The sequence below is a fragment of the Lontra canadensis genome, unplaced genomic scaffold (genome assembly GCF_010015895.1).
Source record: "Lontra canadensis isolate GAN:19392208 unplaced genomic scaffold, GSC_riverotter_1.0 scaffold25, whole genome shotgun sequence".
In the NCBI taxonomy this organism is placed as follows: Eukaryota; Metazoa; Chordata; class Mammalia; order Carnivora; family Mustelidae; genus Lontra; species Lontra canadensis.
This window is the reverse complement of record NW_022631019.1, coordinates 7,369,113-7,396,887: the sequence shown is the minus strand read 5'-3', so window position 1 is coordinate 7,396,887 and position 27,775 is coordinate 7,369,113. Positions and strand designations below refer to the sequence as shown.

At 61.9% G+C, this 27,775-nt stretch overlaps 1 protein-coding gene across 3 annotated transcripts in view; it reads left to right on the top strand.

Annotated features, from left to right (window-relative positions):
- CASZ1 (castor zinc finger 1) overlaps positions 1-27,775 on the top strand; it is a 144,917-nt gene that overhangs the window by 113,950 nt on the left and 3,192 nt on the right. For 2 of the 3 annotated variants that reach the window (XM_032863382.1, XM_032863381.1), the window contains 16 exons: positions 6,081-6,557; positions 9,638-10,472; positions 11,446-11,514; positions 13,042-13,132; positions 13,821-13,985; positions 14,862-15,034; positions 15,208-16,052; positions 18,366-18,501; positions 18,749-18,812; positions 20,112-20,266; positions 20,371-20,493; positions 21,418-21,756; positions 23,291-23,489; positions 24,172-24,343; positions 26,015-26,166; positions 26,373-26,514. In XM_032863382.1, coding sequence (XP_032719273.1) covers positions 6,081-6,557; positions 9,638-10,472; positions 11,446-11,514; positions 13,042-13,132; positions 13,821-13,985; positions 14,862-15,034; positions 15,208-16,052; positions 18,366-18,501; positions 18,749-18,812; positions 20,112-20,266; positions 20,371-20,493; positions 21,418-21,756; positions 23,291-23,489; positions 24,172-24,343; positions 26,015-26,166; positions 26,373-26,514 — 4,137 coding nt within the window. Of the gene's footprint in view, positions 1-6,080; positions 6,558-9,637; positions 10,473-11,445; positions 11,515-13,041; positions 13,133-13,820; positions 13,986-14,861; positions 15,035-15,207; positions 16,053-18,365; positions 18,502-18,748; positions 18,813-20,111; positions 20,267-20,370; positions 20,494-21,417; positions 21,757-23,290; positions 23,490-24,171; positions 24,344-26,014; positions 26,167-26,372; positions 26,515-27,133; positions 27,435-27,775 lie in introns of all 3 variants that reach the window. The other variant, XM_032863383.1, reaches the window with a different exon arrangement.

Here is a 27,775-nt window from a genome sequence, read left to right as displayed (position 1 = left end):
GCAAAGACCCGGGACCACAGCGAGCCCCAGCCTCCCTGCTGCTTACCTTGGGCACGCAAAAGGGGAACGGCTCGGCCCTTTGGGTTTGCAGAGGCAGGGGCCACAGAGAGCAGAGGGGACCAAGCGGAGCCCCTCCCCGGCCCTTCAGAGCCACTTCCCCCAGCAGGGCAGCTCCAGCAGTGAGCGCCAGGCCTTGGGGGCCCCACGGAGGCTCCCTGCCCTCGGGCTCTGACTCCCTGTTCGGCTGCAGGAGCCTTGTTGGTGCTCTGTTATCGTGACCACACGTGGCACGACCAGTTTCCGGGCCGCTCTGCGTGTGCATGTGTGACTTCTAACATGATTGTACAAATACGGAGCCGCCCGAGTATGCGCGCGCGTGCACAGTGCATGTGTGTGTGCCTCGAGCGCGCGCGCGCGCGTGTGTGTGTGTGTGTGTGTGTGTGTGTTTTAAATCTCCCCTGGGTGGTAGCTCTTTTTTTCTCCCCTTCCTGTTTGGCTGTGACCTGGGGGAGATTGATAGCCAGCCCGCGCGGTGGATGCTAACAGTTGCCCTGATTTATAGAGTTACTTACGCTAAGTGAGGCCACTTAGACGCGTCTGGATAGTAAACCTTTTAACTGGACTAAAAAATCATAATAAATAAATAAACAAAGGGGGGCAAGTAGGGCCCGGTGGCCAGGGCCCCCCCAGTTCCCGTCTTAACGCTGCTGGGGACCAGCAGGCCTGGCTGAGAGCCCTGGGGAGCAGTGGCTATTGCTCCTGCCCACAAAAGCTAGATGACCCTTCTGTTCTAAGCTGGGGGTGCACTTCGGCCCGAGAGAGGGGGACACCCTCTCCTAGGGGACAGGTGCTGGCTAGGGGAGGGGGTCACAGCTGAAGAAGATAGAAGATAGGGGAGCAAACTAGGCTGGCAGTGGGGGCAAGGAGAGAGGTGGGAGGGATGGTCAAGGAGCTTGGGGGGAGCAGAAAATGGGACACCTGTCCCTAGGAGGATCTTCTGACTCCCCAGGCTCACTGCCCCTGTGGCACCTGGACCTTCCACCACAGCAGTCGTGCTTATAATGACGTGAATGTCTGCCCCCTTGTCTAAATTTGGGCTGGCTGTGATGGCAGGAACCAGGACAGTCTTTCTTGCTCACGTCGTGTCCAGAGGATTAAGCCCAGAGCCTGGCCTCTAGAAGGAACTCAGAGGGGTTGTTGAACAAACATAGATGCACCCCCCCCCCAAAACTGGGGCCTGTGGCCCATCAAGTTCAGGTTCTTAGGGATGACAGGGTGGAGGCTCCAACATTGCCACCACTCAGACTGGGAGGCTGTGGGAGGGGTGTGTGGGGTGTTAGACCATGACCGGGGACATCCGAGCCCCGTGGGAGTCCAGTTCCAGCACTGACATGGGGGGTGAGTACCAATTGGGCAGTTACCAATCTCACCAGGCTCTGCTTCCTCATCTGGAAATGGGGACAGGTCAAAAGCCTCATGGGGATGGGTGGGGGGGCGTCCACTGAAGCGACACTGTGAAGTGCCCGGTGTGGTCTCTGGCATAGGCCGGGTATTCAGAGCCGGTCAGCTGCCCTGTCCCTCCGGGCTGTGGGACAGGGCAGCCACCAGTGGCCTGGCGGTGCCCGTGGCCCCTGAGCTGCCTGGCCATGGACAGGTGGGCCCTGGAGCATCCCCACCCCAGGGGACGGGTGCCCAGGCCCTGCCTCCCCACCCCCTGATATACAGCGGGCATTAGGCTGCCCAAAGGGGACACTGCATCCTTAGGAAGAAATATGTCCTCATTTTTCTTAAACACCGTTTCCACTGAGTGAAATGTTTAGAAGGGACGCACAGGGAGAACTTTATTTCCTACCAGGGAGTTCAAAGCCACCAGGCAGAGCCCATAAAGCACCCGGAGCCTGGTAGCTGACAGGCCGCCCAGCCCCGAAACACATTACTCACGAGTGCAGGGGGGGGGGCGCTGCCAGGCCTGCCCAGCCCCCAGGGACCGCCCCCCTCACCTCCGCCCACAGCAGGACAGGCAACTTGGAGACCCAGGCCTTGGGCACAGGGCACTGGAGCTTCTCATCCCCTTGAGTGTGGGCTGCACAGGTCAGGGAAGGGCCTGGCCCCAACCAGGCCAGGGGGTGGAGCTGTCCCAGCCACCCCCAACCCCTTAGTCCCCTGAGATGAGGGACCAGGGGCCCAGGTGCAGCTATAGGAGCCCCCCTGTCTCCCCCGTAACTGGCAGGAGCCCTGGCCTCCTCAGCCTTTGGAGGGAGTGATGAGATTCCTGCCATAACGGGCCCTTCTCCCGAGGCCCTCCCTTCATTTGATTTCTGAAGCTGGCTGATTTGAATATTTATAAATATCAGTAAATTATTTATTGTAGCAATCTGCTGCACCATTTTACCCATTGCAGTTAACACTTTAGGGGGCTCTGTGTTATGGGAACCAGGAGTGGGAGTGAGGAGGAGACGGGGCAGAGAGGCCCAGGACTTCCTACAGCCCACCCAGGAGCCCGAACTGGGGACGTGGTGGCAGTTCCAGCGCCTTGCTGATCCTGGGGCCTTTGTGAGCCCAGGCTCTGGGGTGTCTGCGCGGCTCCGGGATCAGTTGCCTCTTCCATCAAATGGGATGATGGCAGTCCCTGCTTGGCTGGGTCATCGTGAGGCATATGGTGAGATAGTACCCAGAAATGTATGTCCGATTTCTGCCCCCAGCTGCCTGCCGCCAGGATCTGCTCAGCTCAGAGAGGAAAGCGGCTTGCAGGTGGGCTGGTGGAGTTTGGAGCCCTGGGAGGGAAGGGTCAGACACTGGGAGCTGACGGGAGGGTGGTGCTGTTTTTGCTGAGTGGGCAGCCTGTCCCCCACCAGACCCCCCCAGCCTCTCTGCTCTCCCCTCTCTCTTCTGCGCCGGGTGAGGTTTCCAGGTCTTGGGATCTTGTGCCTAGATGTGCATCACACCTGCTTGCTTGTCCCCACCGGAGCTCAGCAGCCTTTTCTCAGGTCCTTGCTTGCCACAGCTCTCCCACCTTATAGCCCCGTGGCCCTTTCTCGGGGAGAGAGACCACCCAGGGTCCTGAGCTAGCAAGGGGGAGAACCAGGCTATGTCCTGGAGCTGTGCCACCTCCGGAGCCTCACCCAACGAGGCCAGAGCCACCGGGGCCAAGGGTGAGAGTCTGGGAGAGCCGCTGGGCTTGCTACCTATGTGCAGGTCCTGGCCGCCCCTTGCCCCGGGCCTGGCTGGGCCCACCTGAGCTGCCTCACCCCTTGCCTCCTTTCTGGAGCCCGGCCCTGAGTAAGCAGGGCAGGAGTCCCCTTGCCTTCCCACCCTCTGGCCGAAGCCTGCCTCCTGGGCAGTATTGTTCCCAGAGGAAGTGTCCAGTGTAAATAGAGCAGCGGGCAGGCTGGTGGCGGGAAGGAGATGAAAGGGGCAGTGACAGGGCCGGGGACGGATGGCTTCCTCCCATTGAGGCCTGGCCACGGCGTTTATATTTTAGGGAAGAAAGTCGGGGGAATGTTTACATGGACAGGAGCCTGGGGTCAGACCACGAGGGGGTGGTCTGTATGTCCCAGGGCCCTGTGGGAGGGGGAGGGGAGAAGAGCTCCACGGAGTGGGCCGGAAGGCGGACGGGTGGGCAGGCAACTTGGACCTTAGCTCTTTCATACTCCCTACTGCTGCCCTAGCCTCTGCCTCCCGCCTTGCTCCCCCGGCCCACATGCCTTCTCCTCCTCTACCCCTGGGGCCAGGAGTAGAGTCAGAGGGAGGGCAACATCTGGAAGGCAGGTGGGCTGGGGCAGAGCGGCAGCTGGAGGGCAGGTGTGGGGGGTGTAGGCGGAGCAAAGGGGCCTGCGGGCTGGGGGTGGGCCCTGGGTGCACAGCTGCCTTGCAGCTGGTGGGGGCCCAGGAGGGAGGGAGCCAGGCACAGGGCCGAGACCAGGGGAGGGTGGGCCCAAGTCCCAGGAGGCTCCAGGATGGGTGGGAGCCCGGGGAGGGGGTGTCACCAGCGGCAAGTGCAGCCCTGGGAGCTTCTGCTTCCCTCTTCCTTGGGATAAATATTTATAGATCCATTTGCTGTCTGCCATATACACTTGGCTGCTTACCTCCTGGTAAAAATAGAGCAGGCTCCCCTGCTCCCCCCGCTTCCCTTCCCCACCAGGGCAAAGGACAGAGGGGGCCAGGTGAGGCCCGCTGCCTGTGAGTCTGCTGGAGGAAACTTGGTGTCGTGCAGCCTGGCAGCCAGCCCAGCGGTTAGGTGGGACAGTGTGAATAGGGGACCCATCGCCGCACTTTGAGGAGGAGCCCACGTCAGTGCTTGGAGACTTGGGTGTGGGCAGCACAGACTTGGAGATCTGGGTGAACTTGGGTAGAGTGGGCCCCTGGCCTGGGCAAGGGTGGGGCCCGGCAGAGCCAGGCCCCCAGGACTGGGGGTGGAGCAGAGCCTTCTCTGGCAGGGTGCTGCCTGGACTGGGCAGGTCGCCGGGCCCCTGGGCTTCGTGAGGCCTTGTGCACCGGCGGCCGGCTGCGGGGCAGCTCTGGGGCTGCTGGACATCGTAGGAGCACCTGTGCACGCAAGCCGAGTCTCCTCCGACAGGGTCCCTGGGGAGGCCCAGGTGCGGTCATCCTGTCTGAGCGTGCCTCTCGGGCGCCTTCCAGGTGTGGGGGTTTTGACCCATTATAGGGGAGCCCCTTCTGCCCACGGCCTGGGGAGTAAAGCCCCTGCCCTCACTCAGCCTTTTGACCCCTGTGGGTGGAGACTCAGACAAGCCCACGCAAGGGGGTCCCACCACTGAGAGACCCCAGCAGGGCCCCCCGTGCCCAAAGCCGGTTTGGGCTGAACCTGCGTGTGGGGCCCACCACGGGATCTGGCACACAGCAGGAGCTGACTAAATGGATGGATGGAAGGGCGGAGGACAGACAGGCACGCAAGCAGGCGTATGTGTGTCCACACTTGGCCCTGTGGCAGGTCACAGGCTGTGTGGTGAGGAGACTTGCTGGGCGCTGGACCCCCACCCCGGACCCTGGGCGCCCCTGCTCAGCAGCCGTGACAGAGGTGGCAACACCTCGGGCAGCCTTCAGTAGAGTTTCCGTCTTGTGCAGGAGTTCGGCGCTGCGCCTGCAGCCTTCGGGCTCCCTGCTGGGGATCTGAGGAACCCAACCTCTTCCAGCTGTGGCTTCTCCAGGCTGGGCTGTGGGCTTCCCGGAATCAGCCAGGCCTTGGAGGGCTGCGGGAGCTGGCCGAGGCCGAGCAGGCAGGGTGAGATCCCCGGACAGGGATGAGCCGTTCTCGGAGCGGCTGTGAGGAGCTTTGCCTGGAATGGCCCTCACTGAGGCTTGGGGAAGGGAAATGGCCAGAGAATTCGAGCGGGTCTGTGAAGGGGAGGGGTGGGAGGAAAAACAGAGGCCTTTGGAGGGCCCTGGGTAGCCAGGGGCGAAGGAAGAGCTATCGGAGCTCTCCAGTGAGCGGAAGTAGGGGTCCGGGAGGGCCGGCCAGGGATGAGATGCTCAGGTGGGCAAGGGTGCCAGCCCCTTGTGACTGGGACGGGGGAGCAGGAGGTTGGTGCGCGCTGCTCCCGGGCTCTCAGCTGCCTCCTCCCCGCGTGGCAGAGGCTCTCAAGTAGTCAGGCCACTGTCACTTGCCAGTGCTCCCCAGTGACCGGCCCCTCAGCCGGCGTGCGTGCCTCAGTATCCTTGAGTGTCCGAGGACACGTTGTCTCCTCTATCTGGGGTCCTGTCTGGCCTGCCTCTCAGGAGAGGAACTGAGGGCCAAACAGGTGTAGGAAATGCTTCCAGAAACCAGGTGCTGAGGAAAGCCTGCCCCTGGTGTTTGAAGATTGTCCATGTGTATGCTCATTTACAAACAAGCTCTCCTTGAACCACCCCGTCCAGGCCCACCCAGTGCCCACCTCCGGGCACGTAGCTCTGGGCGAGCTGGGCCCCGGGCTTCACGGTCTGGGGAGGGGTCCGAAGCCCCACCATCCAGGCTCAGGGCAGTGCGAGGAAGGCAGGATTGGGAAGACCTAGGGCCTGGGGGCTGCCGGGGGTTGGGGGGCCGAGCCTGGCACGTGCCCGCCTCTGACCTCTCTGTCTGTCCACAGCTGAAGGCACCCGGTGCACCGACCCGCCCGCAGGCAAGCCCTCGATGGCGGCCAAGCGCAAAGGCGGCCTGAAGCTCAACGCCATCTGCGCCAAGCTGAGCCGCCAGGTGGTGGTGGAGAAGGGGGCGGAGGCGGGTCCCCAGGCCGAGGGCAGCCCGCTGCGGCCGCGGGACCGCGAGGCCGGCGTGGCCCGGGGCGCCCGCAGCGAGGAAGACAAGAGGCGGGCAGTGATCGAGAAGTGGGTCAATGGCGAGTACAGTGAGGAGCCTGTGCCCGTGCCCAGCCTGGGGCGGATCGGCCGCGAGGGCCTGGAGCTGCCCCCGGAGGGCGTCTACATGGTGCAGCCCCAGGGCTGCAGTGACGAGGAGGACCATGGCGAAGAGCCCTCCAGGGACGGCAGTGGCGCGGCAGAGGAGAAGGAGTCTAGTGGAGCAGCCTCCAAGGACGACAGCAGCCCCAGTGCCAAGCAGGCTTCAGGTAGGTGTCTGAGCCCCGGACAGACAGAAGGATAGATGGATGGCATGACCCTGGAGGGGAAGGAGTGGGGGGTCTGCAGAACCTGCCCGCTTCCCCCACTCATGCTCCCCTTATGGGTACCTCATTCTGCCCCACCAGTTCTCCTGCTATGGGGGTCTGGGGCCAAGGTAGTGGCAAGAACAGGGGAGACTTTTTTGGGGTGGGAGGGAAGCTTCCCAGTGTGAGCCGGGCTGGGGGCCGCCGTGAGCACAGTGGGTCTGATAGCCGCAGGGACACAGGATGGAGGACAGATGGTGGGACTGTCTCTCCACACCTGCATCAGAGAAATCTGCTGGGGGCCGGGGGGGCAGGGCTGCTCTGCTCCAGGATGGGTCTGCTGTCCCACCCTCCCCTGCCCTCTCCTGGAAGCCTTCCCCTCACCAAGGACACTGGCTGTCCCAGGCAGGACCTCTCAGGGGTGAGGCCCAGGGCAGCAGGATGGCCCCACCCGGCCCAGCCCGAATATCCCATTATACCCACCTGCCCGGGACACGCTCCTCTGGCTGACCTCTTTCCCCGCACGTGAGATGGCTAAGGCCTGGCTTTGCAGCCGTCTCCTTGTCCTCACAACTTGGAGCAGCCGGAGCTCCTTCCCCTCCTGGGAGGGAGGGCCTGTGGTTTCGGTTGGAGGGCCCATGGTCCCCACCGCTAGGACGGAACCCCAGGTCTGGGGTCTTTTCTCCAGCTCCCAGCCTCCTTCTCAGACCTATGCTTGGCGCCCCGAGCCTCCCCTGCCTGCTCCCTGATCCCCTTCCCCCTGCAGCGAGGGGCGCATCTCCTCCCTGCGCGGGGAGCCCTGCGCAGCCACATAATTATGCATATAAGATATAAACAGAGCTGTTTAATTATCCTTCGCCACATCAGTGACAGAGTAATTAACAAACATTGCAAGATCAATGAGGAAAAGTGTGACCTTCAGTTTCCTCTGATAGGAAAAGCCCTTGCCGTTCCCAGACACAAGGTGATTGTGCTGAGCCAGAGGAGAGGGAGGGACAGGGACAGGGACAGGGCCGCTTGTCCCGTCAGGGCCCCAGCCCCTCCCAGGACCAGCTCTGCCCTGACTTCTCCCTTCTCTCCCTGCAAGTGGAGAGCTGGGACCGTAGGAAGCAGGACTGGAGCTGCCAGTGGCCTCATGATCCAGGCAGGCATCGTTCCTCCTCGGTTAGAGGCCCCGAGGGACTGTAGTCTGACACCTGGGGCAGTCTGCTCAGCCTGGGGCACCAGATAGAACCAGCTGGAGCCCTAGCCGCCCACCGGGACTGGGGTGGGCCACCTTCTCTGGGCCTGGGGGCTCAGGAATGCAGGGGCTGCCCTAGACCCTCACCAGGCCCCCTCCCTCCACTAAGCTGCCTGCCCTTCAAAGCCTTCTGTCTCTCTGCCATATATAGTGAGGGCTCAGCTGCCTCCTGCTATTTTTAGCCCCTTTCCCTGGTCCCTGAACCACAGAATCTAGCAACCAGAGCCCACTCCTCCCAGGCTGGGCCCCCCACCCCACGTAGCCTGAGGTCAGGACAGTGGCCCACTGGCCACCCTGTCCAAGGAACGGCCACCTGTTGGCTCCTGGACTTACTCTGCCCACCCTGGGGGGCAGGTGCTGCCTGTGACTGTCCTTCTCACACGGACCTGGTAGGCGGGGATGGGGTTGGGTGGTGGCCCCCCATAATCGGCCACCGTGCTGGGGTCCTGGGCCACCTCGTTTGCAGCCACGCCTTCCCCGGCTGTCCCAGTGTCCTGCTGCCGAGTACGCCCGGCCTTGCTGGTTCAGGCGAGAATGGAGAGAACGTGTGTGTCCCTGAGGCGGGTGTGGGCCTCACTCTAGGTGCACCTGCCCCTGATTCAGGCACAGCGCGTAGTAGGTGTGGAGTGAGTTTCTGCACGGGATGAGCAGGTCTGGGCATGCCTGGAAGCCACACGTCTGCTGTGGTGGAAGGTCGTGTGTGCAAGGAGGCGGGTCCCCACAGGAAAAACCCCGGCAGAATAGGATCAGCTTGCCTCCACCACCAGGAGACTCGTCCTAGGGAGACGCGTGCAGGATTTGGGGTGGTTTGTATCCGCGCGTGTGTGTCTGTAGAGCTGGGCAGGTAGCCAGGGACGTGCGTGTGTGTGCGTGTGTGCACGTGTGCACGTGTGTTTGCTCACATCCCTGTGGAGAAGTCGCCCCGGACTGGGCACAGGGGGCCCCCAGACGCGCTGCAGTGAGCGCTGCTAGGGCTGGCAGGCCCAGCCTCTCGGTCCCGGACTCTCCTCAGGGGACCACCCTCACACGCGAGCAGTGGATGGCCAGGGGAGGTGCATAGGACTCCCCCCGTCATAAATCTTCACTGGGGCAAGGAGCCCTGAATGAGTCTGAGTAGATACCTCAGCAGGGCCCTGCCCCCTCCGCCCTGCTGTCTGGGACCCTCAGTCACCGGGGGGCCGCTGAGGAGTCAAGAGACCCGCTCGTGGGGAGGCTTGGGGCAAACTGTCCACCTCCCAGGGATGAGGGGCTGTATGTCCACTTGTGGGGGGCCAGGGAGAGTCCGCCAGGTGGGCTCAGCCAGTCCCAACCCATCCCTGTCTCCAGTGGCTCCTTCAGCTCCTGGGGTCCCTCCTGACTGCCCAGCCGCCACCCCACGTTCCTACCTGTCCCCAGCCCCTGTGTCACCCCACCCCAAGGAGGCAGGTTGGGATCTGGCGTTACTTCCAGTAAAGTGACTTCTCTTTCATATTAGGCCAAGGCAAGAGAGAGGAGACATTTATGAAACTTTGTTTAATGTACTGAAAAGCCATCGGCCAGAACATTTAGGAAATTGATTTTCCTGGCATTGATGAACTCGTTTTATTTTACCCCGGTATTAATTACTTTTTTTTTAAACAAATTAATTTAAGAGTCGTAAAACCTAACAAGTGAGCCAAATGTCCATAGATCATGTCGTGCTCCGCCCCCTCCCCACGCCAGCCTCCTCCCTCTGTGGGTGGGGGCTCGTGGGGAGGGGGCACCGCCCCAGCCCTCAGCCACCCTGCTCCCTCCCAGAGGTGACTAGGCTCTCCCTGTGCTACAGGAGAGGCCTCCTCGCTCCGGGACTACGCGGCTTCCACCATGACTGAATTCCTCGGCATGTTCGGCTACGATGACCAGAACACGAGGGACGAGCTGGCCAGGAAGATCAGCTTCGAGAAGCTACAGGCGGGCTCCACCCCTGAGGTGGCCACCTCCTCCGTGCTGCCTGCTTCCGAGGACGCCCTCAGCAAGCGGGCACGCTTCTCCAAATACGAGGAGTACATCCGCAAGCTCAAGGCCGGCGAGCAGCTCTCCTGGCCGGCCCACAGCACCAAGGCCGAGGAGCGGGCGGGCAAGGAGGGGACGGGTCCCCTGCCTGGCCTGCGGCTGCCCAGCAGCACAGCCCACCTGGAGACCAAGGCTACCATCCTGCCCCTGCCGTCACACAGCAGCGTCCCCATGCAGGGCCTGGTGGCCCGAGCCTCCAAGTACGACTTCTTCATCCAAAAACTGAAGACAGGCGACAACCTGCGGCCCCAGAACGGAAGCACTTACAAGAAGCCATCCAAGTATGACCTGGAGAACGTCAAATACCTCCATCTCTTCAAGCCCGGGGAGGGCAGCCCCGATATGGGCGGGGCCATTGCCTTCAAGACGGGCAAGGTGGGGCGCCCCTCCAAGTACGACGTCCGGGCCATCCAGAAGCCAGGCCCCGCCAAGGTCCCACCCACCCCCAGCCTGGCCCCTGCGCCCCTCCCCAGTGTGCCCAGTGCTCCCAGCGCCCCTGGGCCAGGGCCTGAGCCACCTGCCTCCCTGCCCTTCAACACTCCTGAGTACCTGAAGTCGACCTTCTCCAAAACAGACTCCATCACCACGGGAACTGTCTCCACTGTCAAGTAAGGCACCCCCTGTCCTGAACTTGGGACTAGAGTCGCCGGGAAGGCCACTCTCTGCCTCAGAAGGCTAGCCTTGGGCACACATCCACTCATACGTCAGACGTATCCACCACGCCCATACACATGTTCTCATACACATGCTTGCACACATGTGTGCACACACATGCACACTTACATACACACACACGTAATCGCTCATGCTCAGTTCATGGGCCAGACATTTCACAGTGTGCATACTTGCTCTCGCATGTGCTCATCCACCAACATGCACACCAGGGACTTCTGTGACCCCTGTTTCCCAGTGACAGGCTTTCTCCGCCTTGGATGTAGACTCACAGTTGGCTGGGGAAGCCCCAGTCCGGGTTAGGGGTTCTGGGCTCCAAGCTGGTGACCATGGCTCCCAGGCTAGAAGCAGCGAGAGAAGGCACGAGTCTGGGGTGGGGGAGAGCCCACTCTTGCTAACACCCAGGCCATGGCAAACTGCTCCCTGGATCAGTTGTGTGTTGCTGCTGTCTGCCTGGAGACAGACCCCAACCTGGGAGTGATCGAGGGAGCTGCCTTCTGGCCTGGGAGGGGGGCTTCTGACCAGCTAACCACACTTTCTTGGCACTGCTCTCGCCCCTTCCCCTGGGGTCTTCCCAGCATCCTCCTGACTCCAGTGTGCAACAGGGGCCAGGCCCCCGCTTCCAAGGCTTTCTACCCAGCTGGACTCCAGGTCAGGCCCACCACTCAGGTGGAGCCCTCCAGCCAGCCAGCTTGGGTGGCCCTGTCTTTGCCTCAGTTGGGCTTCTTGAACCTGAGCCAAGGTTCTGCTGAAAGCACTTTTCAATCCCACCTTGAGGGCCTCAGAACACGACAGAGCAAGAGAGGGAAGGGTCAGGGCCCCAGGGCAGGGAGCTGCCCCCTAGATGCTCCTGGGGCATGAAGCTACCCCCGCCCGCTAATCAGCTGTGCCCTGTGTATCTCTTGCCAGGAATGGATTGCCCACAGATAAACCAGCTGTCACTGAAGATGTAAACATTTACCAGAAATATATTGCCAGGTAGGCCCCTGGGGAGGAGATGGCCATGGAGAGAAGGTGGGTGGTGCCAGGAACGCCTGGGGACTGTGGGACCATAGGTCCGTCTGAGCGCCAGTGCCAAGGTGCCTGCTGCTTCCCCACTCTTGTGCACTTCTGCCCTCAAATTCCCCTGAGGGACCCCGCCCCATCTCAGAGCCCTTGCCCCTTAATGTGTTCTGGGCTGTATGTCCTCAAGCCCTAGGCAGTGCCACAGTGTCCGAAGGCCACAGGGGAGCCCAGAGCCCCACAATCGCTTACAGAGTCTTGGGTGGGATACAGACCAGCGCCGAACCCTTGGGGATGAGAAGGGGTGTGGGCGATGGTCCTCCCTGACCTGGCCTCAGTGTGGTCCCTAAACCAGGCCCCACCGCCCGACTCCAGACCCGCTCCTGTACATTTCTGAGGCAGTGGGATGGGCAGGTCGAGAACCTTCACCTTGAGAGATTTCCGCCAAATCAGGTCCCTCACTGCCAGCAGCCGATGGGGCAGCACATGGCAGGAGCTCTCCCCAGCCTCTGTCTTTCTGCTGATCTGCCCAGTTCTTCCCACCCTTCTCTGTCTTTTCAGCTTCCCTCCGTTCTCTCTATTATTATTATTATCATTATTATTAGGGCCTCAGCAGATGGCCCTTTTGGCAGCTTCAGCGTAAATTTGTATTTGCAAAGCCGTTCTCTCCGCATAAGGGGGTCTCCAGCTCTGTCCTGCCGGCTGAGACCCGTCTCCCTCCCTGCTGTCATCACGGGCTCTCCCCCAGAGCGGCCTCCCCAGGGTAGCCGGCGCCTTCGGGGCCTGGAGAAGGCACAGGGTTTCCCAGGAGGCAGGCCGCAGCCGGGCCGCACGGGGCTCCCGGCTGCCGGGTTGGCTGGAGCATAGCCTCCCTGCCGCAGGGCGCCGAACAGATGCTGCACTTTAAAAATTCATAACCCTGGGCTGTTTCAAGTGTCAGGAAAGCCTAGGAAAGAGAGAGGCTTTAACACCTCTCAGCAGCCGGGCCCTCCCAGCCTGTATCTGCTGCACCTAGCTGAGCCCTGGGTGGGGGGCCAGCGGTGGCCCCTGCAGGAAAGGCAGTCGGGCCACCATGGGGGCTCCTGCCCTCACCGCCTCCCCACATCCCATCCAACCCTATCCTATCCCAGCCTCTTCCCCTGTCTCTGCTCTGACTTTTGGCCTGCCCTGGCTTCTTCCTTCCCACCTGGGTGCTAGGCTTGTGTGCCTCCCTGGGCCCTCATCCCCAGGGCAGGGGGCAAAGGTCTGCTGTTCAGTGGCTCTGGGATTCATAACAGGTGCAGTCACGTCCCCTGCCTTTTTTAGGCCTCTGCCATTTCACCCCTACAGATTACCTCTGCCTCCTACCCCTGCACCCCAACACAGAGCCTCTGAACCCCAGCAGCACTTCCCTGAGGTGTAGGCACAGATTTTTCTCAGCTGCTCGGGCCGAGAGCCTGGGAAGTGTCCTCCCTAGGGCTGCTGGCCAGAGAGGCCTGAGCCCACCTCGCCTCCTCCCTGCAGGTTCTCGGGCAGTCAGCACTGTGGCCACATCCACTGCGCCTACCAGTACCGAGAGCACTACCATTGCCTGGATCCCGAGTGCAACTACCAGGTAGGGCCCGGTGGGCACCAGCCCTGCCCCCGCATGCCAGCCCCAAGGGGCAGACAAGCTTTTCACAGGTGTGTTGGGGGCGCTGAACCCAAGCAGGCAGAGAACCCAGAAAGCCATCTGATAGGATCCAGAGCCTTCTGCACCCCCGGGACAGTAACAGAAGCTCCCATTCCCTAGGAGCCCACCCTGCCCCAGGGATGGAGCCCGCGGGCTGAGGCCCCTTTTGGATGCCTCCCAGTGTCCTCGTGAAGTCAGGACTCCTGCCCCATCTAACCGATGATCACACTGAGGCCCAGACAGATTGTTGCTTATGGTCAAACCACCTCTGGTCCGTGCAGAGCGTCCCCTCTTGCTCACCAGGGGGCCCAGAGGCAAAAGTTGTCCTCAGCCCCCAGAGCCCCTGCCTGAGGGGCCCAGCCCACTCTGAGCTTTTCCGCTCCTGGGCATGACTGCGGGGAGCCTGGCGGGAGGTCAGGCAGGACAGGGTTGGGGGGTGTGGGCTCCGGAACCACTGGAATGGCTCCGACTGGGTCCCCGGTGCTGGACTAGAGGCCACGCGGGCTGCCTCTGCCTGAAGCAGGATTGTTCCCTGGGAGAGCTTAGGGCCCGCGGTCTGGGCTGTGGGGGCAAGGGTAGGGGCCAGCCCCCCCTGGCTGGCCGCCCCGACCCACGTGGCACTGTCCCACAGAGGTTCACGAGCAAGCAGGACGTGATCCGCCACTACAACATGCACAAAAAGCGCGACAACTCCCTGCAGCACGGCTTCATGCGTTTCAGCCCGCTGGACGACTGCAGCGTCTACTACCACGGCTGCCACCTCAACGGAAAGAGCACCCACTATCACTGCATGCAGGTGCCCACCAGCGGCGGGCCGGGCGGGGCCGGGGCGGGGCCGGGGGCGGGGGCGGGGCCGGGGGCGGGGCCGGGCGGGGGCGGGGCCACCCGTGGCCTTAATTGGTGCGGGCGAAATTCAGGGAGCTGTTTATACAGACCCACATTTTTCAGGCTTTAACACCAAGAGCTGCATCGCCAATGGTTCCCGAGGAGGTTTTTGTTTAATTCTCTGTTTTAATGCCACGCAGAGTCTGGGCTTTTTCAAGGTGTCAGGTCCCGGGCAAGTGGCTGGGGGTTGCACATAGCAGCAGGCGTGCGTCCCCCGGTATTTGTCAGGGGGTTGTTATGGGCTCCATGGAACAACCTGGGCCAGGAGCAGAGGGGGGCTCGGTCTCCGGGCCCTGAGATGGTGCAGACACTGGCACGGCCCAGCCTTCAAGAGCGCTCGGATTCCACGGGTTTTTACTCAATATGGCAACGTTGCCTGCCTTGGCCCAGCCCGGGTCGGGTGGGGAGGGCCCCGTGCCAGGAACTGTCCACTAATTGAGTCCCTGGGCTGAAGGTGACTGCCAGGCCCCCCAGGTCCAACCCTGCCCACCGCTAGGGGCTATGGAAAGAGAGGCACCAATGAGGGCCCCAAAGTCACTTCCTGCAGGAGGGGACTGCCACACCTCTACCCGGAGAGGGCATAGGAGAGGCCCTGAGGACAAGCCGGCCCTCAGCACAGGCAAGGCCTGGAGGGCTGGAGAGGTTGTTAGAGACTCCCCACGGCCCAGGGGGACGTTTACAGGGCCAAAGACCCTGAGCAGGGAGGTCAGTAGCCACAGCACGGCTGCTCTGGCCTGGGCCCAAGGGCTCCTGGCCTCAGTTGCCCCCACGGCCGTCCTGCCTGCAGGTGGGCTGTAACAAAGTGTATACCAGCACATCAGATGTGATGACCCACGAGAACTTCCACAAGAAGAACACTCAGCTCATCAATGACGGCTTCCAGCGCTTCCGAGCGACTGAGGACTGCGGCACAGCTGACTGCCAGTTCTACGGGCAGAAGACCACCCATTTCCACTGCAGGTGAGTGGGGTGCCAACCAGGGGGAGGGATGGGCTCAGGCCGGTGCGCCTGTGCGGGGCTTGGGGTCCTGCTTCCTCAAGGCAGTGGGCACAGGGGCGGGGGTCCGCCCAGAAGCTCCTCCTGGGCTCCCCCTTCCCCGAGGCCCTGCAACAGGCTCCCGACGTCCCATCCAGGCGCCCTGGCTGCACATTCACCTTCAAGAACAAGTGTGACATCGAGAAGCACAAAAGCTACCACATCAAGGACGACGCGTACGCCAAGGACGGCTTCAAGAAGTTCTACAAGTACGAGGAGTGCAGGTACGAGGGCTGCGTGTACAGCAAGGCCACCAACCACTTCCACTGCATCCGTGCCGGCTGCGGCTTCACCTTCACCTCCACCAGCCAGATGACCTCGCACAAGCGCAAGCACGAGCGCAGGCACGTCCGCTCCTCGGGCGCGCTGGGGCTGCCGTCCTCGCTGCTGGGCACCAAGGACACGGAGCACGAGGAGTCGAGCAACGACGACCTGGTCGACTTCTCGGCCTTGAGCAGCAAGAACTCCAGCCTCAGCGCCTCTCCGACCAGCCAGCAGTCCTCCGCCTCCCTGGCCGCTGCCGCCACTGCCACTGCTGAGGCCGTGCCTGGTGCCACCAAGCCTCCCAACAGCAAGATCTCCGGGCTGCTGTCCCAGGGCCTGCCCGCGTCCATCCCGCTGGCACTGGCCCTCTCCAACTCGGGCCTGCCCACCGCCGCCCCCTACTTCCCCATCCTACCTGGCCGGAGTGGTGCCTCCCTGCCTGTGGGCACCCCTGGCCTCCTGGGGGCCATGTCATCGGGGGCAGCGGCCTCAGCAGCCGCTGACACACCTGCTCTGGCTGCCTCGGGAGCCGGCGATTCTGCCCCTGCGGCTGCCTCCTCTGTCCCGGTGCCCCCCGCCTCTATCATGGAAAGGATCTCAGCGAGCAAGGGCCTCATCTCACCCATGATGGCCAGGCTGGCCGCTGCTGCCCTCAAGCCCTCTGCCACTTTTGACCCAGGTGAGCAGGCTGGGCCCTGCCCAGGAAGCAGGCGGCTCGCAGGCCCCCGGAGCCCACAGCATCAGTTTGCGGAGCAGAGTGGGAGTGGGGGTGGAGGCTGACGAGGGGTCTTTCTACTCCCACACCCACGGTCCCTGCCTGCTCAGACCCCCAACTTGCCTGGTCTCTGCTTCCTACTGTTTATTTGCTCTTGGGGGGGGGGGGCTCGTTCTGGCCTGCCCACCCCACCCCAGGCAGCTCTGGTCCCTCATCTGTGAAGCAGAGGTGGTTAAGCCTTCGCATCTGGGGGGCAACTGGTCCTTGCCCACTGCTCTGATTTTTCACCTTACCTCATACCACGTCTGGCCACTGATGAGAGCAGTCCAGAGGCCCATGTCTCCCTAGGGCCCCCTCTGTGTCCCTGGAGAGGGCAGGACTTCAGGGGTGGCCAGTGGGGTGGCCAGACTTCAGGGATCCTTGGGATTCACTCTTGGCCAGCCCCTCGAGGCCAGGGACATCTTGCCAGTCTCTCCCCGTCAGTCGGTGCCATCGGGTAGAACTTTCTGCGGCTCTGGAAAACATTCTGTTCTGTCCCGTATGTAGTCGCTAGTCACAGGTGGCTGCTGAGTGCTTGAGGTTGGCTGTGTGGCCAGGGAACTGGATTTCTACTGGAATTAGTTTAACTGAGTCACGCCTGGCCAGTGGCTGCCACGTGGGACAACACAGCCCGAGGCTCCTGGTGACACCTCCGCCCGCCCTCTGGCTTGCTGTGGGGCATGGTTCTCCTCTCTCACATTTTTACTCTTTGTAAACGTCTTCTGTGTCTCTGGAGCTCTTTGGCTTTTCTGTTTACCTGGCTCCTGTCCCCTGTGGCCCCCAGCCTCCCTTTGGCACTTGGCTGACAGAAGTCAGCTGCCACTCCATCCACTCACTCAACAACCACTGTGCTTGCCAGGGGCCACACACCTGGCCAGTGCTGGGGCACAGCAGGGACCCAGAGTCCTGCCTTGTGGAGCTGAAGGACCAGTGGGGATAGTCTGCTCACGGGCACTGGACTTGGACCTCCGTGGGCCAGCTCCTGAACCCTAGGCCCCTGCTCCTCCGTGAGAGCCTCTCGAGAACCCCCAAACCCTAAAGACCCTGCGGCCTATCCCAGGGATCTGCCCAGACCTCCCGGAAGGCCAGCCAGTACTGGGCGACGGGGCCAGGCAATGTCCTGGGGCACCTCGAGCAAGTGACTTTGGGGACCTCCCGGCATGTGGATGCTGAGTTCCAAAAACTCGTCTGTCCCCTGTGGGACGCTCCTGTCAGCTGGAAGTGGAGTGATCCACCTTTCGTTCCAGGTGTGGGAGGGACAGCAGGACCACCCTGGGGCCGAGCCCCTCTGGCCAGCTGCCTGCCGGCTGGGGTGGGACCCACTTCAGGGCCACAAGGGGCTCCGTGGCCAGACTGGCAAATTCTTCCTTTTCATTAGAAAAATCTCCTTCCCCCAAAACAAAGGTCAAGGGAAGGGGAGGGGGCCCGTTTTCCTTGATTTTTTAATAAAATGCCACTTCCTGCCTGTGAACCAGCCCTCTGTGAGCCGCAGTGCCTTGGGGCAAAGTAATATTTGAGCCACTTGGGGATTGTGGAACAGGACTCAGTGGACACGTTTCCATCAGCAATTTCTTCTGCTCAGCCTTTCCCCCAAGGGCTGCACCCCGCCAGCTCCCACCTAGCCCCGATGCAGCCCAGCCCGGCCCCGGTGGGCCTCCTCTCCCTGCCCCAGACAGCTTGACAGCCGAGGTCACGTAGTTTGAACCACTCTGATTGGCTGTCCGCTTCTGTATCACTGACAGGGCAGACGCCCCTCCTAGGCATGCTCAGTGGAAGGCAGGGCCGTCGCCCCGGCAACAGTGGGACAGGGACCGCGGAGGGGGCACAGCTCCCAGTCTAGATCTGCCACTTTGCCTCAGCATTAACAGAGTCTTTAATAAAAGCCTAAGCGGCAGCCCCACAAATTGACTATGACAGTCGGTGGAGAAAATGAAGGGCCCCCACCCCCGTGCCAGCCCCCTCCCCAGCCTCCCGCCCTTCTCCTCCAGGAGGCCCTGAGCCAGGACAACTTTGACATAATTTTGCAATAATTATCACTTGAAGAATTGCCACACAGGGGTAAGCGTCACAAGCGATCATGTCAGTGGGGAGAATCGCTGACCAGCAGCCAGGGCTCCCCCACAGCCCCAGCCCACCCAGCCCACTGTCCTCCCTGCCCGGCAGGGTAGGGGGTTCAGGTTTATGCCCAGAGGAAGCCCTCAACCACTCTAACACCATCTTCCTTCCCCTCCCCTGTAGGAAGCGGGCAGCAGGCCACCCCCGCCAGGTTTCCCCCGGCCCCGGTGAAGCAGGAGCCCGGTGAGAACGCTGGTGCCCCGGTTCCCCACGAGGTCTCCCAGGACCGCAGTTTAGACCTGACTGTGAAGGAGCCCAGGTGAGGCCTCCCAGCTCTGCTCCAGGCGACAGGCTCTGGGACAGCACCCCTGGAGGCAGAGCCCACAGAGGCCAGCCAGCGACAGCGACCCCTCTTAGCGGGAGTCATCCTCCTGCCCAGGCAGATGGAGCCTGGTGGGGGGGGGGGGAGTGGGGGCCAGGGCCCAAGGAGTGGACTGGGAAGGGTGAGTGTGCGGGCTCCGGCCCGCGTACATCCAAGCTAAAGCCCCTTGGTCTGTGTGTTCCAGTAATGAATCAAATGGCCACGCAGTCCCGGCAAATTCATCTCTTTTATCCTCGCTTATGAATAAGGTAAGGACCATCCATCACACGCCCCCCGTCCCCCACCCAGAGAAATTAAAGCTATGCTGGGGGGTGGGGGGGATGTGTTTGTTTTTTAATGTTTTGCCTCTAATAAGATGAGTTTGTACCATTTAAATTTTGAGGCCATTTTTCATCGGATATAATTTCAGAGCCACTGCTTACAAATTAATTTAATGAACTGGCTGAAGAAATATATTCCAGCCTCTGACACCCTTTTTTTCCCTTCAGATGGAGGGCTCCAAAAGCTTTTCCAGAACCCTCTAACTTCTTCTGCTCTCAGTTATTAATTTTATTTATTTATTTTATATATTTTTTTGTTTGTTTAAAAAGAGGTGGGGGAGGGGCCCTAAAGTGGGAGCAAAGCATCAATTTCCACTTTTCGGGTTGAGTAATGGTCTCGGACGCCTTCCGCAGAGGTCGCTCCAGAATATTTATTTTAAATAATGCAGGGTCTTTGTAAATTATACATCATCTCAAATATATTTTCCCCCTTCACATGATAAATTTGACTACAGCAAGATTAATTTGGTTACCGCACACAAGTGACTGCTGAAGGAGCCGGGCCCAGGCCGGACCTCACGGACGGGGGTCCCGGCTGGGCCCTTGGCAGGAAAGGAGCCCCCTGCCACCCTCTGCCCTCCGCCCCAGGCCCCATGCCCTCTACCTTCCCTCCCTCCCTCCCTCCCTCCTAGCTCTCTTGCTCTCCTTTTCCCTTCTTGGGTCACTGCCCCCTGCATCCTCTGGTTCTTTCCTGTCAGGCCCCCACGCCCCATGTGTGTCGAGCCTTTACACGCCCCCCCACTCCCCCTCTGGGCCCAGCAGCAGTGAGCCATCTTGATCTCACCCTGTGAGCCTCCCTCCCTCCCTTTCTGCTCCTCCTTTGTGTGCCTTCTCTTGTTCTCAAGGAATTCATAGGGGCTCCCCCCCCTCCTCCTGCACTTCTTTTGAAAACCTGGCAGGAAAATAACCAGGGAGCCACAAAGTCTGGGAAAAGCTAGGCTGGAGTGTGTGCCTGGAGTCTTGGCCTTACTTGAGTGATGGATCGTAGCACCCCGGGGTTTGTGTGGAGGAGTCCGGACATCTCCATGGGGCCAGGATAGTGCTGCACGTTGCCTGCAGCGACCTCCATTCAGAGCAGGCTTGGCTGTGGCCAGGCCTCCGCTCCTCTCTGTGGCTCTGGTCCGTTGTGAGAGGTCCGAGGGGCCCAGAGCTCCTCCTGCTCCCAGGGCGGCCACGTTTGTGTCCTGAGGCTCCCAGCCTCAAGCACAGCCCCTGTGCCCTTCGCAGATGTCTCAGGGCAACCCCAACCTCGGCAGCCTGTTGAACATCAAGACGGAAGCAGAGGGCAGTACCGCCATGGAGTCCTCGCCCTTCCTGGGCAAGGCTGTGAAGGCGCTGGTTCAGGAGAAGCTGTCCGAGCCCTGGAAGGTGTACCTTCGAAGGTGAGGGGTTTCCTGGCAGAGCAAAGGCGCAGGGAGGGCCACGCCCACCCTTCATGGTGGCCAGTGCCCCCAGGGTCTCCTCTGACCAGCGGTTCCTCTGCCAGGTTTGGCACCAAGGACTTCTGTGACGCCCAGTGTGACTTCCTGCACAAGGCCCACTTCCACTGCGTGGTGGAGGAGTGTGGCGCGCTTTTCAGCACCCTGGACGGGGCCATCAAGCACGCCAAGTGAGTGGGGGTCCCCAGGGCCCATGGCAACTCAGCCTCATTCATCCCAGCCAGACTCCAGGCTGGGTGGGGCCGGGGGCTGCGCAGGCCTCTAGCTGCCCTGTGTGCAGCTCCCACCAGACCTCAGAAGCTGAGCTGGCTTCTTAGAAGGTACTGCCTGAGAGAAAGGCGGACTTCCCCTCCCTTCCACCAGTTCAACTCCCAGCAGGGCCCTCTGAGTCCGCCCAGGCCCTACTTAGAGACCTGGAGCAGGGTCTGTTTCAGCTCCTCCCGCCCAGTGCAGCCGGACCACAGATGTTTCCTGCAGTTAGCCAGAGAGACCCTGCTCTGACCAGTCAGGGACCCGGAGTGAAGATCTTTCTAAGCCCCAGTTGTAGATTTGTCGATTCTCTTTGACCTAAAGATAATGAAATTAATTTGTAAACCCACTGAGCTGAAAAGCAGCAGTCCAGCCGCCCAGCATAACTGAACCCAGAACTTGTGGACATTTCAAACAGACCGAGGCTGGGCTCTGCTCCCTCCTAGGCAGCCCCAGATGCTCGTCTGCAGATGAGCCAGCTTCACCAAAGGCTGAGACCCGCCTTTAATTCTCAGAGCAGATTCTGGAAGCATGGACTTTGTGCACCAGGGCCTGGTGTCCCTCTCCCCTGCCCCACTCCGTGTAGGGAGGAGCTAGGGACAGCCACAGCAGGAAGGTCACAGGTAGGAAGGTGCCGTTGTGGCAGAGCCAGGAGCCCAAGTTCAGGCCCAGAGGATACAACCACTTGTCCATCCTTCCTTCCTGGTAGGATCACGCCTAGGGTTGGAGACTTGGCAGGGGGACACTGGGCCCCAAGGTTTGTGATGAGATCAGACCCCAGGAAAGGCTAGCTGCTCAGGGCCCTTGTCACTCCCCACCTGAGACGTGGCTCCGGCCTATTGCAGCTTCCACTTCCGGACGGAGGGAGGAGCAGTGAAGGGAAACACGGAGGCCTCCTTCCCCACCTCGGCTGCTGAGACCAAACCTGCCTTGGCCCCGTCATCCCCTCCAGCGCCTCCTGTCACCACAGCCACAGTATCCTCCCTGGAGGGTCCCACTCCCAGCCCGGCTGCTGTGCCCTCCACCCCCACGCTGCTCGCCTGGAAGCAGCTGGCTTCCACCATCCCCCAGATGCCTCAGATTCCAGCGTCAGTGCCTCACCTGCCCACTTCGCCCTTGGCAACGACTTCTCTAGAAAACGCCAAGCCCCAGGTCAAACCCGGATTCCTCCAGTTCCAGGAGAAGTGAGTCCCTCGATGAGCCGGGAGTCCCGTGTCCCCCGCATGTCTTGGGAGTAGGTGCTAGCAAGGGCAGCCGAGGAGGCCCAACTCCTCACCCTGCACTTAGCCCTGGCTGTCCCCAGCCTCTCTGGGACACCGTCACTGGGCAATGTCCTTCTAGCCAAAGATGCTGCTGCTCAGACCTCCCCGCATTGTTCCCAGAGTGGCCAGCTGGGGTGGGGGGAGATGGTGGTGGTCGTGGCCGCTGTTCCAGAGGGGCAGTGTTGACACTGCGAGGACCAGCTTAGGTGGGCTGGGAGTGGCAGTCCTTGCCTCACAAGGAGGGCTGCGTCTTGCCCTGGGCCTCCTTGTTGGTCTCTGTGGCTCATGTTCATGGCCGACCCTTTGCAGAACAAGAGAAGTCATGGGTGGGGGCGAGGGGGCTAGGCACCCGCCGGGCCCGCGCCCATCTGCATGATGGCCTGAGCTCTCAGGGGCGAAAGGGCCCCTCCTCACTGGATGGTGGTGGTGCCTTGTGGCGAGAACGGTGACTCTGTATCGTTACGTGTGCGGTTTCCTGTTCTCAATAAAAGTAATAAATTGGATGTGAACAACACACGGCCTGAGTGGCAGCTGTCCTCCCTCTCTGAGCACCTGGGGCTGGGCTATGGCATGGAAGGGGACCTGCACTCCTCTCCGTTCCTCCCCGGGCTTCCTTTCCTCCGTGCCGCCTCCCCTCAGCGGCAGCCCTCTTAGTTTCCACAGTGTGGTCAGGTGCCCACCCCGGGGCTACCGTGGGGCCAGCCATGCGGGGGGCCAGGGTGGAAGGCCAGCGTACAGCGTCCTCCCCACCTGTCTGCCCGCCCATGGGGCAGGCCGTGGGGCAGGGCTGCTGCTCCTGGGGCCGGCCAGCACGGGGGCTTGGCCCAGCACCCCTCTGCTCCCCGAGCTCTACCACTCAGCCGGCCTGTGAGGCCCTCTGAGTGGATGGGAGCCCCACACCCTGGGCCAACTTTGGGGGGCCCCTGGCAGCCATGCGCCTCGGCAGGACCCAACACAGGCACACATTCCCAATGGCCAGGGCCCCGTGGTAGCTGAGCTTCCTGGTAGGGCTGCCCACCCATCTGCACCCTGTCAGTCAGCCACACCCAGGGCAGTGCCCGTGCCAGGCCAGCCAGGCCCTCACTGGCCCCCCGCCAGAGCTGGCAGCACCATCTCTCATTTTCACATCCAAGAGGTTACTGCAGCCGTCCTTATCTATAATCCTGAGATGTGGCCATGGAAACTACGTGTCCCAGCATGCAATGCTCTGGGCAGCCAGCACAGTGCAATCTTTACTGCCCCATCCAGTCCAAAAAGCAGGCAGGAGTGCATGCTGGGATCTGTAGTCTCCTCTGGCCAAAGCCACTTGCTGCTCAGAAGGGCAGCCCAGGGGCCATTCCTCTGGGCTGCGCCATGGGGGATGAGGGAGCAAAACCCCGACACGACAAATGTCAGGATGTCAGAAGGGAGGGCCCTGGCAATGCCAGTGACCTTCTGGGCTGTGGTTTCATTCCAGCGACCCTTGCCTCACGACGGACTGCAAGTACGCCAACAAGTTCCACTTCCACTGTCTCTTTGGGAACTGCAAGTACGTGTGTAAAACCTCCGGCAAGGCCGAGTCGCACTGCCTGGACCACATCAACCCCAGCAACAACCTGGTGAACGTGCGAGACCAGTTCGCATACTACTCCCTGCAGTGTCTCTGCCCCAACCAGGTTAGCATGGGAGCCGGGGAGGGCCGGGGCCGGGGCAGGGCCTGGGACCAGCTCCGCCCGGCAGGAATTCCTGCCTTATGCCCTCCGCCCTGGAAAGGGCGGCGACGGGCTTGGGCTTTTGGAGGCTCCTGGGCAGGGGTCCAAACTGGGGCTCTGTTGGTGAGGGTCGTCACGTCATTCTAGCCCTCGGTGGGGACCTCATGCTGGACCACTGCTCCATGCCTGCCATCATTCCACCCACTCTGGAACTGTGCTCCCTCTCCCCAGATGCCTAGCCCACTGGACAGCTAGAGATTGAACTGTCCATGCCCCAGGCAGGAAGGGCAGATCAAGTTCACCTTCATAAAGGCCTACCCTGAGACTAGTAGGGGTTTGTCAGAACGCCTTGAGGAGGAGTCTGATCCCAGAGCTGAGTGATGCGGGGAAGAGCACGGGGATAGATTAGTGATGTCTGCTCCGGGTGTGAGATCAGTAGCGGTGGGCAAATCACCAGGTCGATGTTTCAGTGAAATGACAAAAGGGACATACTGCTTTTGGACACGTGAAAGGCCTGTACCTGATCATGTTTCCTGATTCTGAGCACAGAGGAGGGCCTGCCATGGCCCAGAGGCGGGGGCCAGGTGGGAGCTCACAGAGGCCACTGGCCTGCTCCTGACCCCCACCCCTCCGCCCCTTCCTGCAGCACTGCGAGTTCCGGATGCGCGGACACTACCACTGCCTCCGGACCGGCTGCTACTTCGTGACCAACATCACCACCAAGTTGCCATGGCACATAAAGAAGCATGAGAAGGCCGAGCGGCGGGCGGCCAACGGGTTTAAGTACTTCACCAAGCGCGAAGAGTGTGGCAGGCTAGGTACGGGCAGCCGGGACTGGGGAGGCAGCTTGCAGCAGGTGGCGGGGTGCAGCTCTGGCCCCTTCTCCTGGTACCCACCTCTCCTCCCTGCCTCTCAGGCTCTGCGGCTCGTTAACGTCCCAGATCTCACAGGCTGGGGAAAACCGTCCAAAAAAAGAGCCCTAGAATCGGGGCAAGGGTGACTTGGAGTGCCCCAGCCAGCCCCCACATCCCCCGGGGAAAACGCCACATGGGCAGAGTCAGGCCCTGAACCTGCTGCTCTTTCCTTTTCCCTTGAGGCCATGCGGGTAATGTAGGAGTTCCTAAAGTGGCCCGCCCTGGGATCTCTTTCCCGGGCTTACACGACAAGGGCTTTGTCCAGAGCGGACCCTGCTTTGTCTGCTCCCGTGGTCGTGTAGCACATGTCATCGAGGGACGGCTGTGAGTGGAACGCACTGTTGCAGGAGGTGGCAGGGCTGGTGGCAGTCAGGGTTTGGAATATCTGCTCTGGCCAGCACCCTGCTTGGTTGGGGGGAGCTGGTGGGACAAGCAGGGGCACTGTGGGTCAGCCCAGAGTGTCTGCGATCTGGGCGACCCAGAGGGAGGTGGCCGTAGTGTCAGGAAGGAGACCACATGTGCCCTGAGCTTCTCAGCAGATGCCGGGGAACGGAGTCCGCTTTGAGAGCTGGGCCCTCAGCTGGAAAGCCGGCCACAGCCCCCAGCCATGGCCCCTGAGTGGGGGTGTCTTTTGGGCTCCGCCATGAGCGGGCAGAGGCCAAGCCCACCCATCTGCCTCGGGATAGATCCGTGTGTTCCCAGGCCTGCTGAGTGGGGGCAGGAATCTGCCAGGAACAAACTGGAACCTGGAAGGCAGGAGGCCATGAGGCAGGCAAGCAGACCTCTGGGCTGCAGGCTGGGCCTGCTGGGACTCAGGTGGCCAGAGCCGAGGTGGGGCCGCTGCCTCTGCTGACTGCCCCTTCCAGAGGGAGAGGGTGAGACACCCGGGGCGACTGCCAGAGAAAGGCAGGAAACAAACCTTTCTTTCAAGTATTAATTCAAGAAGAATTCATGGCCCCGGAGAGGGTTGGTAACCGTGGCAACAGATGTCAATATTCGGTGGCCCGTGCTGTCCTCAGGCTCAGCTTACGGGTGTCGGGGAGCTCCGTAGCTGTCTGTATTTACTCAACTTTGGGGGGTTTGGGTGGTAGTTGGGGCCAAACAAAGCTGGGGGGTGATATAAGACACCTGGCCAGCCCTGGCGCCATGGAGACGGGCAGGCCTTCACCTGCCCTGTGCCGACACTGGCTCAGCCCTGCCCGCTGTTTGTTCTCAGCCCAGAGCCAAGAGGAGGTGGTGGGGGCAGGGCAGAGGCCTAAACAGAGCCGGGGACAGGCACCGGGGCTCCCCAGAGGGGACTGGGGGACACATCTCGCTTGCTGGGAGGGGGCTGACCTGGTGGATGGGTCACTAAGGTCTCTCGCCTGGAGCCCCAGGAGGGGCCGGGGATGGGGGCCCAGCCTGCCATGGCACACGCCCTCATGCCCCCCCGGGGATGGGGTGGAGTACAAGCCCTTGGAGGAGGAGATGGGGGGACGCCGTTTTCACTGCGGGCCACACTTCCCCGGGGCCCAGACGCTGTGACCCGCAGCAGGTGTGGCGGGCGCTCATGGCCGGGCGGGGCTCTGCCCACAGGCTGCAAGTACAACCAGGTGAACAGCCACTTCCACTGCATCCGGGAGGGCTGCCAGTTCTCCTTCCTGCTCAAGCACCAGATGACCTCCCACGCCCGGAAGCACATGCGGAGGATGCTGGGGAAGAACTTCGATCGCGCGCCCCCCGCCCAGGTGAGAGCCCGGGGTGGGGCGGGCTGGCCGCCACCCGCACCTCTTCCCCTGCGCCGGGGTGGCGACAGGGCATCACGGGAGGCAGCCTGTTCTTGCTTCCAGGTGGGGGTGGTGCACACCACCCCAAAGCGACAGCCCACCCCCCCCGGGGGGGGGCAGCTCCACTGCCAGCCCAGCTTCCTCAGGGCTCCCCTGCTTGCTTCCAGGGCCCCCCGAGCCTGATGGATGCGGAGACAGATGACTACATGGACTACACGGGCTGCAGCCCTGGCGCCGTGTCCTCCGAGTCGTCCACCATGGACCGGAGCTGCTCCAGCACCCCGGTGGGCAACGAAAGCACTGCGGCCGGTGAGTGCGGGGAATGGGGACTTCCAGACGGGCCCCTCCCTTCCAGGTCCCCAGGCACTGCTGGGTCCCCCTGAGGACTGGAGGGTCATGGTCAAGTGGCCTCAGAGGGAGCCAGAGCCGGCCTCCGCGTGTGGCACGGGGGAGCCTTTGGGACATAGGTTGAAGAGGCCATCTCCTGCCAGCACTTAGCCCTTGGCTTCAGTTTCCAGGAGGGGACCCTGGGTTGTCCTCTCCGAGCACAAACAGAGTAGCACAGCCCTCCGCCCGGAGGGCAGGTAGGCCGGGATATGCCAGAACCGGGGGCCCAGGCACCTGGCCCACCACCCCAGCGGCTGGCCCAGAACGGACTCCGCCCCAGGCTGGGCTGGGCCACAGGCCCACCCCGAGGCCGCCGTGACCTCCCCCTGCACAGCCTCCCCCTCCCGTTCTCTCCTCCCCCTGCCACCTCCTTCCCTACTCTCTCGCGTTGCCTCTCTGCTCCTCCTCTGTCCACATGTTTTCATATCATACTTGCTTCTGCCATTGGGTTTCTCATTCGGGTTCTTTTTTGTTTGTTTTTTCTTTGTTTTGGTTTTCTTTTTTTTTTTTTTTTTTTTCTGCTTTTCTCCACCCTCTCCAGGCTGCCCGGCTCCTCTTCCACCTCCTCTTCCTCCTCCTGCTGCCGCTGGCGACGAGGCTGCCCGCGGGGCTCCGCAGCCCCCACTGACCCCATCCTTCTCAGCCGCCGTGCTCCGGGCACCCCTCCCCTCCCTCCCATGCCTCTTTTCTCCGCCCTGTCTCTCATACTCTCTGCTCAGTGCCACTCTCGGAGCCACGCGGGGCCTGGGCCACCCTGTCGGCAGCCCCCCCCCGCTTCCCGCCCGCCACTGCCACTCCAACTCCAGTAAAAAGTGACGTACCCCTAGTTCAGGATGCCGCAGGTAATTCGCACACATCTCCTCACTGGTGTCTGTCACCCCAGCCGACCCTCAAGGCCATGATCCGGCACCTGACCTTTTTCTGTGGCTTTGCTGGGCCGAGGACCAGGCCACCTTGTGCCCCTCACAGCCCAGTACCCCCAGCCCGAAACCGGAGAGCCTAGTCCTGCCCCGCGGACAGCTCCTCTCGACTCCTGCCTGCACTGGGTCCAGGCAAGGTCCTGACGGCAGCCTGAACCCCATCCCTGGGGCCAAGCAGGGAGAGGCAGGGGGTCTTCAGGGCCCAGCCCCAGGCAGTGCTTGCTGGCAGAGGGACCTCCTCTTCCCACCCCCCACCTCCACAC